General features: G+C 44.5%; 1 protein-coding gene across 1 annotated transcript in view; it reads left to right on the forward strand.

The window, feature by feature from the left end:
• The window catches only part of LOC139378818 (mastermind-like protein 2), a 123,704-nt gene extending 119,272 nt beyond the window's left edge, over positions 1–4,432 (forward strand). The window contains exons 4-6 of the mRNA XM_071121339.1: positions 256–328; positions 872–1,110; positions 1,238–4,432. Coding sequence (XP_070977440.1) covers positions 256–328; positions 872–1,110; positions 1,238–2,275 — 1,350 coding nt within the window. The 3' untranslated portion in view covers positions 2,276–4,432. The remainder of the gene's footprint in view (positions 1–255; positions 329–871; positions 1,111–1,237) is intronic.
• The last annotated feature ends 6,174 nt before the right edge of the window (positions 4,433–10,606 follow it).

The following is a 10,606-nucleotide window of genomic DNA, read 5'->3' on the forward strand; positions in this document are numbered from 1 at the left end:
TGACTGGGGGAGGGATGAGGAGGGATGAGGAGGGAGAGAGAGAGAGAGAGAGAGAGAGAGACAGAGAGAGAGAGAGAGAGAGAGAGAGAGAGAGAGAGAGAGAGAGAGAGAGAGAGAGAGAGAGAGAGAGAGAGAGAGAGAGAGAGAGTTTTTTTGAAGAATGTTCACATCGCAGTGATCCATTGCACGTTGTGGCCAGGGTCTCTGTGTAAGTAGCCTAGGTAAGCCATAGACTGTGCCGTTTGTGTTCTCCAGGAGCAGAAGAGGCAGATGGAGCAGATGAACGGACCACAGATGGCTGAGTGTCAGCAGGGGCCACCGTTTACAGGTACGGTCAAACAGTGGTGAAAAAAAAGTACTCTTGTTGTCATTGAGTAAAAGTAAAGATACCTGAATAGAAAATGACTCAAGTAAAAATGAAAGTCACCCAGTAAAATACTACTTGAGTAAAAGTCAAAAAGTATTTGGTTTTAAAGTATGCTTAAGTATCATAAGTAAATGTAATTGCTAAAATATACTACCTATGTGTCAAAAATAAAAGTATAAATCATTTCAAATTCCTTCTGTTAAGCAAAAGGGGCTATCTTCTCCAAACTAAGTGTGTGTGTTTAGTGAGTCCGCCAGATCAGAGGCAGTAGGGATGACCAGGGATGTTCTGTTGATAAGTGTGTGAATTGGATCATTTTCCGGTCCAGCTAAGCATTCAGGACAATACTTTTAGGTGTCAGGGAAAATGTATAGATTCCAGTAACAATCTTGGCTTTCAATACCACCAGAACACAGGCAGCGTTCCAACTCAACATGAAATGAAATCAGAAGTATGGATGTTCTCAGCCTTACTCTCTTCTCCAACCCTGTTTCCCCTCTCTAGGTGGTGGTCGGCCTCTCCCCCCAGATTGTGGTGGTGGCGGAGGCTACCCCATGGGCGGTCCCCAGCTATCCCACGGAGGTCCCCTCCCTTCTGGGCCCGGCCGCCTCTCCCTTCCCCCTGGCCATCCAGGCCACCCCGGACCCCCAGGATCTCTCACCCAAGTGGTAGTGGGCCGCCCAATAGGAGGCTTCATGGGTGGGCCTCCAGGTTCCAAGCAGTCCCTCTACCACCCTCCACAGGTAAGATAGACTTTGCGCATTGGCCCTGCATAGCAGAAACTTGTCTATCTCAAACAAGCCAGTAATTGTTGTTTTTTTATGTGTGTTTCCCTTGCACTCTCCTGACTTTCCTTGCTGTTGTCTACAGGTGGGTGAGTTTGTTGGTGCCGGTGGTATGCCAATGAGACAACCACAGTTACCGCACGGCATGATGGGAATGGGCGGTCTGGCTGGTCCTCCAAGGCCAGGGATGCAGCAGCAGGTGTCCAGGACAGGGATGACAATAGGGGGGTCGGGGCCCGGGTCGGGGTTACCACCTGGTCACCCCCAGCACCCACAGCATCTACGCCAGGCTCTGCATCATGGTGGTGGAGGGGCGCCACTCCCACGAATGATGTTCACCGCCCAGCAAGCTCATCAACAACAACAACAACAGACTGCAATGTGGCCTCCGCAGCAACAGGGGGGGATAGTGAACGCCCTGCAGCAGTGCATGCCTTGCGGTGACACCCACATGGACCAGTCGGCCAATCACCAGCAGCCGCGTGGGCATGTTTTTCCTGGAGGGGGCGGGGCCTCAAACGGAAGTTGCGGTCAGAACCCTAACGCCCAGTTTACCCAGCAGGCATTGCGGTCGGGGATGCCCGGGGGTGGTGGCGGTGGGACCAATTTCGCCCCCCACCAAGGACCTCCGTCGTTACCCTCCAACCAGGGGGTCGGGGTGCCTTCCTTACCTAGCAGACTGATGCAGAAGCTGGGTGTCTCCGTGGCAGGGCAGCCCCTACCCTCCATGGTCCACCAGGGGCTCCAGGCCGGTATGCGACCCAGGGGACCCCTCTCTGCCCTGGCCGGAATGAAGCCCGGTCCTCTTGGTATGATCCACCCAGGCCACGGCATGGCCCCACCAAGCTACCCTGCCTCTGGGGCCGCCATCGCAAAACACCCGCATTCTCATCCACACCAACATCAACACCCCCATGGGCCTGGATATGGACCAGGACAGGGGAACCCCGGACACAAGCTACCCCCATATGAATACAGTCAGCAGGGGCAGAGCAATGGGGGGATGGGGGGTAGGCCGGGAGGAGGAGGGGAGGTAGACTTTATTGACACTCTGGTGGGGTCCAATGAAGACTGGCTGAACAACCTGACTATGATAGACGAGTACCTGGAGCAGAACTCATAGGAGGGGGGTCAAAGGTGAGAGATTATAGTTCAGGGGTTAGGGGTCAGTTTGTTGACCTCTCAGCTGTATAGAAGTCATGTGGTTCTGGGCTGTGACAGGGAAAGGGGTTATTACAGGCTTATGAAGGTTTATAACAAGGTGTGTACCTTTCTAGAAGCTTCTACCTGAGTGGACGTTTTTGAATGAATGTGATTGGTTGTGTCGGAGTGATGCACTACAAAGCCAACCAATTCCCAGCCATCCAACCCAAACTTCAAACTCCCACTATACCCAAAATGATTCCACTCCCCCACAAGTCCGCTGTCCGATATCATCGGTTGCCATTTTGGAAAGAGGGAATGGCCCTAAACGGAACACAGGGAACATATGGATCCTCATAATGCTGGGAAACAGAAGCTGAAGCTTAACTCCAAAGAGCTAGCAGCAGTGTAGTAACCTAGCGTAGCAGGAGTAAAAGAGCGAGATGCTCCACATTCTGGTCCTGACAAGAAAAACTCCACCGACAGTACATTTTATCTTCTGCTGTTCGACCTATCCAGTAAATGTGGAGGAGGAGTGAAGATGGAGTGTCGCCTCGTTAACGTCCTAAAGCGGAAGTCGCGTCACAGGCGTATTTATCTGGTTTTAGTCTGGTCCGCTGAGGGTGGCAGAGTAGTGGAGTCCAAACATTTTCATTGGCTGTTTCTGTGTCTGTTACTCGGACAGTGGACTAAGGAAGTTATTTGAAATCCACTCCCCTGTAGGGATTTCTCCTAACAAAGGGATAGGTGTATAAAACACACTGTGATTGGATGAAATCAATGTCCTCCAGCATGCAATTGGTCCAATGTTTTTCAGTGCAATGTTGTGGTCTGTACTAAATTTAATTTTGTTTCAACGTATTTTGGTGTGATTTGGAAGCACAGCGAAAAATAAAGATTCCAGATTAACCAATCCAATTAGCTCATGCTCTCACATAATGTCTTTGAGCCAATAGAATATGAATATACAGGGAAAGACAGCCAATCCCTGATGAGTTTGGGGTAATATCTATCACTGATTGGCCAAAGGAACTACAGAGATGGTCTGCCATTGTTTCCATGGTAAATTGTCATCACTATTTTGATCGTGAACGGGGGAGTGTGGGGGCTTGTACATAGTAAACTATTTTGTAAAATATGTTTTTGGTAAACTGTATCATACACAAAAGAGAAGTACACATATTTATACTTCTTTTCTGCAGCTTAAGTCTACAGATTCCCTTTGTACATAAATTATCCCAAAATTATAAACAAACACACATAAATGCTGCAAAAAACATTGAAATTATAGCTCACAAAATAAAATCTGTTTTACACTAGAATAACCTTATTGTAATTTGTTTGAAATATGCAAGACAATACAATTAGTGTAGTTTTTTTCCAGTAATACTGTGTATTACAATGTTATTACATATTTGTTATGTTTTTGACATAACTCGAGTCCTGGTACTCCAATTGCCAAGGCTTCTTTTGAAAGTGGATTTTGAACATTCAAAATACACACACCATTGCAAGATACTGTTCCAAACACACACCCTCTCTCAATCTGGCAGTGCCCATACCTGTGAGGTCAAAGTTCATCATCTTGGTCCTTCTACTGTACTGTAATATCTTTGTTCACGGGCAATATATCCATAGACTTAGACATTGTCAACATTGCATAATCCAAAACAACAATATAACCTGTTTGATCTGTATTACCATATCACAAAGGTAAAGAACACAGCCTAACTTAAAGTGGAAGCCACTATCATAGAATCACCACACTCTATAAAGATGCATTAGTCTAGAGTCGCCTCTTCTCCTTGTCTCCTTTCCTTCATTCACACAGATTTGAAAGAAACGGACAGGTGGCAAATAGGCTTCCGCCATACTGCTTTCACATATCCGATGTCTATCCTTTCAGATTAATGCTGATAAAGGGGAGACTAGGAAAGGAAGCGTCTGTAAATTATTAGGATACACCCCCATTACAGTTTCCCCTACCTTTTGGACCACACAGGCTGGTGGACAATGACTTAAAAAGCCATGAAAAGAGGTTAATCGACTATCTGTGATTTTATTTTTTGTTTTTTTTGTCTTGATATTTTTTTTGTTGATTTAAAATAATAAACTGTATAAATGGGAGAGAAAAAAATATGTTGTCTGATGTTTTTATTCCACATGGGTCTTGCCCAGTCTCTTGTTCTGGTTTTCCTCTTGTTTTTTTTTAGGCTTCCCTTCTTTTTCCTGCCCAAGTATTGCCTAGTTTAAATTACCATGTCTAAACAACAGCCTTCCACTCCCTCTCCTTCTCCCTTTGTCTAACATGCATCACATTGACACCCATTCCACATCCCATGATGTTAGTGAGTAGCAGCCTCAAGTTGTCATTCTAATAAGAACGACACAAAGAACCCGCAGAACATTCTGGATTCCACACACAGAACACATACAAAGCCTTCAGAAAGTATTCATACTCCTTGATTTTTTTTCCCCCAAAAAATTGTGTTACAACCGGAATTTAAAATGGATTAAATTAAGATTTTGTGTCGCCGATCTACATACTATACCCCATAATGTCAAAGTGGAATTGTGTTTTTTGAAACAAATTCATAAAAAATGTAAAGTGTTCAAACCTTTTGTTGTGGCAAGTCAAAATAAGTTCAGGAGTAAAAATGTGCTTAACAAATCACATAATAAGTTGCATGGACCAGTAATAGTGTTTAACATGATTTTTAAAAGACTACCCATCTTTGTACCCCACACATACAATTAATTATCTGTAAGGCCCCTCAGTCGAGCAGTGAATTTCAAGCACAGATTCAACCATAAAGACCAGGGAGGTTTTCCAATGGTTCGCAAAGAAGGGCACCTATTGGTAGATCCGTTTTTTTAAAAGCATATTTTTGAATATACACTACCGTTCAAAAGTTTGGGGTCACTTAGAAATGTCCTTGTTTCTGAAAGAAAAGCAAAAAAAATTGTCCATTAAAATAACATCAAATTGATCAGAAATACACTGTAGACATTGTTAATGTTGTAAATGACTATTGTAGCTGGAAACGGCTGATTTTTAATGGAATATCTACATTGGCGTACAGAGGCCCATTATCAGCAACTATCACTCCTGTGTTCCAATGGCACGTTGTGTTAGCTAATCCATGTTTATCATTTTAAAAGGCTAATTGATCATTAGAAAACCCTTTTGCAATAAGGCACTAAAGTAATACTGCAAAAAATGTTGCAAAGAAATTCACTTTTTATCCTGAATTGAAAAAGAATACAAATCCAACACAACACATCACTGAGTACCACTCTTCATATTTTCAAACATGGTGGTGGCTGCATCATGTTATGGGTATGCTTGTCATCGTGTCATCGACAAGGACTAGGAAGTGAATTTTTTTTATTTTTTAAACGAAATAGAGCTACTCACAGACAACATCCTACAGGTGAACTCTGCTTTCCAACAGACACTGAGACAAATTCACCTTTCAGCAGGACAATTACCTAAAATACAAGGCCAAATATAACCTGGAGTTGCTTACCAAGATGACACTGAATGTTCCTAAGTGGCCTAGTTACAGTTTTGACTTACACGGGGTGTACAAAACATTAGGCTCACCTGCTCTTTTCAGGTGAAAGCTATGACCTCTTATTGATGTCAGCTGTTCAATCCACTTCAATAAGTGTAGATGAAAGAGAGGAAACAGGTTAAAGGAGGATTTTAAGCCTTGAGGAAATTGAGACATGGATTGTGTATATGTGCCATTCAGAGAGTGCATGGGCAAAACAAAATATTTAAGTATTCTTTGAACGGGGTATGGAAGTAGGTGCCAGGACCACCGGTTTCAGTGTGTCAAGAACTGCAACGCTGCTGGGTTTTTCACGCTAAACAGTTTCATGTGTGTATCAAGAATGGTCCACCACCCGAAGGACATTCAGCCAACTTGACACAATTGTGGGAGGCATTGGAGTCAACATGGGCCAGCATCCCTGTGGAACGCTTTCGACACCTTGTAGAGTCCATCAACGAATTGAGGCTGTTCTGAGGGTAAAAGGGGGTGCAACTCAATATTAGGTTCCTAATGTTTTGCACATTCTATGTAAATCAGCTTGAAAATCTATGGCAAGACTTGAAAATGGCTGTCGAGGAATATTGTAGAATCCAGGTTTTTCCAAGCTTACCCAGAAAGACTCTGTAACATCTGTAATCACTGCCAAAGGTGAGTCTAACATGTATTGATTTAGGGGGTTGAATACTTATCTAATCCAGATATATTAGGGTTATTTTCCTTCTTTTTTAAATTTTTTTTTTTACAATTATATACATTTTTATCCGACTTTGTAAAACAACCAAATGTGGAAAAAGTCACGTGGTGTGAATGCTGTCTGTCTGCTGTAACTGTACGTTATTCTATAGATTTTCCGTCGATGCTGCAGTTATCCTGGTTCACGACAACATCACACTATGGAACAATAGGGAAATGGGGGAAAACCCTGCGGAACGATTGCGTGCTCTTGCGCGCATGTGTGTGGCCGATTGTATGCGTCAATGAATTACCATGCATTTAGCTGTAGGGAACACATGACCTCTCATGATGTATCTCTCTCTGTACAGTAGGCTATGCATCTCTCCCAGCACCTGATGTTTCTATATAGGCTACTCAAATCAAACCAAATTGTATTTGTCAAATGCGCCGAATACAACAGGTGTAGAGACCTTACCGTGAAATGCTTACTTACAAGCCAACAATGCAACGAAAAAAATAGAAGTTAGTAAGAAAATATTAGCCTTTAATTTTAAAGTAAGAAAAAAAGTAACACAATAACATAACAATAACGAGGCTATATACAGGGGTTCTGGTACCTAGTCAATGTGCTGGGGTACAGGTTAGTCAAGGTAATTGAGGTAATTTGTACAGTGAAGTGATAAAGTGACTATGCATAGATAATAAACAGCGAGTAGCAGCAGCGCAAAAAAGGATCTCTGTGCAAATAGTCAGGGTAGCCATTTGACTAACTGTTTAGCCGTATTTTTGTTTGGGAGTAGAAGCTGCTAAGGATCCCTTTGCACCTAAACTTGGCGCTCCGGTACCGCTTGCTGTGCGGTAGCAGAGAGACCAGTCTATGACTAGGATGGCTGGAGTCTTTGACAATTTTTAGGGCCATCCTCTGACATTGCCTGGTATAGAGGTTCTGGATGGCAGGAAGCTTGGCATCAGTGATGTACTGGGTCGTACGCACTACCCTCGGTAGCGCCTTGCAGTCGGATGCCGAGCAGTTGCCATACCAATCAGTGATGCAAACAGTCAGGATGCTCTCAATGGTGCAGCTGTAGAACTTTTTGAGAATCCGAGGACCCAAGTCAAGTCTCCTGAGAGGGAATGGGCATTGTCGTGCCCTCTTCACAACTGTTTGACCATGATAGTTTGTTAGTGATGTCGACACCCGCTCCACTACAGCCCTGCCGATGTGAATGGGGACTTGCTAGTCCCCCCGTAGTCCACGATCAGCTCCTCCATCCCGCTCATTTTGAGGAAGAGGTTGTTGTCCCGGCAACACACTACCAGGTCTCCAACCTCCTCCTTATTGGCTGTCCAATCACCGTCAGCAATCAGGCCCACCTCCGCTGCGCCATCAGCAAACCCAACGATGGTGTTGGAGTCATGCGTATCAAGAATGGTCCACCCCCCAAAGGACATTCAGCCAACTTGACACAACTGTGGGAAGCATTGAAGTCAACATGGGCCGCAGTCGTGGGTGAACAGGGAGCACAGGAGGGGACCAAGCATTGCACCCCCGGGAGGCCCCCGTGCCAAGGAACAGATCTGACACTGCCCACCCCAACCACATGGGGGCGACCCTCAGGATGTCCAGGATCCAGCTGCAGAGGGAGGTGTTCAGACCCAGGGTTCCCAGCTTAGTGATGAGACTTGAAGGCACCGCGGTGTTGAATGCTGAGCTCCAGCCAACGAACAGCACCCTCACTTAGGTGCTCCTTTTGTCCAAGTGGGAAAGGGCAGTGTGGAGTGGAATAGAGACTGCACCATTCGTGGATCCGCTGGGGCGGCACACGAACTGTAGTGGGTCCAGGGCTTCTGGGACCATGGTGTAGATGCAAGCCATGACCAGCCCCCCAAAGCACTTCATGCCTACAGACTTGAGTGCTATGGGGCGGTAGTCATTTAGGCAGGTTACCATGGCATTCTTTAGCACTATGGTGGTCTACTTCAAACATGCAGGCACTACAGACTCAGTGAGGGAGAGGCTGAAAACGCTTGCCAGTTGGTCAGCGCATGCTCTGAGTACCCGCCCCCAGCAATCCGTCTGGCCCCTTTCAAGGGTCCCACTCACATCGGCTGCGGCGAGCGTGACCACACATTTGTCCGGAACAGCCGGTACTCTCATGCAAGGCCCAGTGCAGCCTGCCCTGAAGTGAGTGTGTGTGTGTTTGTTTCAGTCTGTGTGTGTGTGTGTGTGTGTGTGTGTGTGTGTGTGTGTGTGTGTGTGTGTGTGTGTGTGTGTGTGTGTGTGTGTGTGATTTTTAGCAACCCCATTTAGTTCATAGAGTTCATAACTGACATGCATCTATTTGGTTGCTTCATGGTTGCCTCCACCATTCATGGATAAAAACCTCACAGGAAATGTGAAACGTATTTCTGGTTTGTTTGTCTGTGTTACAAAGTGCAGCTGTAACCGTTCATATGTGAATAAAAAACCTCACTGGAAATGCTGATGGAAGTAGGTATACAGCAACAGCCTATCTATAGCAACACCCTGGCATTTATATATCTAAAGCATATCAGTTCTGTTTTTCTACACTTCTCACTGGTGTGTGTGTGTGCGTGTGTTCAGTTATAGACCATACAGGAACCTGGTTGAGATTCCACCATCTTAGGACCGTTTGTCTAAGTCTGCAGATGTAGCCTTTATTCTCATAGTAGCTATGAGAATGAAGGCTAACCCAGCGGGCAAAACTGGTTGAAATGACATCATAATTCATATAAAACTAGTTATAATGATGCCATTTCAAACAGTTCTGCCTATTTTGCCCGCTGTAAAAAATCCCTCACTGACTAGGGGCTAGAGTTTTCCATTGGTCAGGAAAAACTCCTGGCTGTAACTATGTTCCGTGGTGAAGTTTCACCTATGTAGATATTTAAGGTCAGCGTCCCCTTCCCCAATCCCATTAGTTTGAAAAATGTAAAACTGACCCAATATCAGCATCTAAGGGCAACTTCACCCTACTCTCTTGTATATAATTAGGTCCAGGGGTGTTTTCTGACCAGACCAGAAACAACTCCTGGCCCTACTATGACATTTACCATACAAACCTATGAATATATACTATGCCTACTGAACACAAACACATTACATACAATACATAGGTCTTCTCTTTTGGGTCAATACTCCTTCCTGATTATTTTGGGAGTCATGGGAGCTGCCAAGACAAAAATATAGTATGTTCCCTGATAAACTGCCAAAGGCTTTTTGCCCTGCCTGGTTTCCCAGTCTCTCAGGAAATCCAATGTATTTCATGCAACTGGACACAGTTTTGGGCACCGACGTAGAATAGCTGTCGTCCTCTTGATACCTGGTGTCGGCAGCTTTCAGATTTTTTATAGAATGCATCAAGTCTGTGTCTCAATAGTTTTAACTAGCTTCCTTTCCTTGTATCCTTTCCTGTTTCCATAGTTTCCTTTCCTTGTGTCTTCATAATGGTTCAGGTTCATGATGGTTCAGGACATGACAGGACAGGTGGAAGCAGTGTGGATGAAACCAGTCCTTTTAATAATCACTGAAAATAAAAGAAGATGAGACAACCAAACCGAGCAATTTTATAGTATAGAGACACAACCCATGTTTCAAGCAGCAGCACAAGCAGGAGCAGAAGCAGTGCCGGTTGGCTTCCTTCTTATGGCTGAGATCCCGTTAACGGGATCGATATGACGACAGCCAGTGAAAGTGCAGGGCACCAAATTCAAACAACAGATATCTCATAATTAAAATTCCTCAAACATGCAAGTATTTTACACCATTTTAAAGATACACTTCTTATTAATCCCACCAGTGTCCGATTTCAAAAAGGCTTTACAACGAAAGCATACCATGTGATTATGTTAGGTGAATGCTAAGTCACAGAAAAACACAGCCATTTTCCAGCCAAAGAGAGGAGTCACAAAAAGCACAAATAGAGTTAAAATGAATCACTAACCTTTGATGATCTTCATCAGATGACACTCATGGGACTTCATGTTACACAATACATGTATATTTTGTTCGATAAAGTTCCTATTTATATCCAAAAATCTCAGTATACATTGGC

This window comes from Oncorhynchus clarkii, chromosome 21 (genome assembly GCF_045791955.1).
Source record: "Oncorhynchus clarkii lewisi isolate Uvic-CL-2024 chromosome 21, UVic_Ocla_1.0, whole genome shotgun sequence".
Lineage (NCBI taxonomy): Eukaryota > Metazoa > Chordata > Actinopteri > Salmoniformes > Salmonidae > Oncorhynchus > Oncorhynchus clarkii.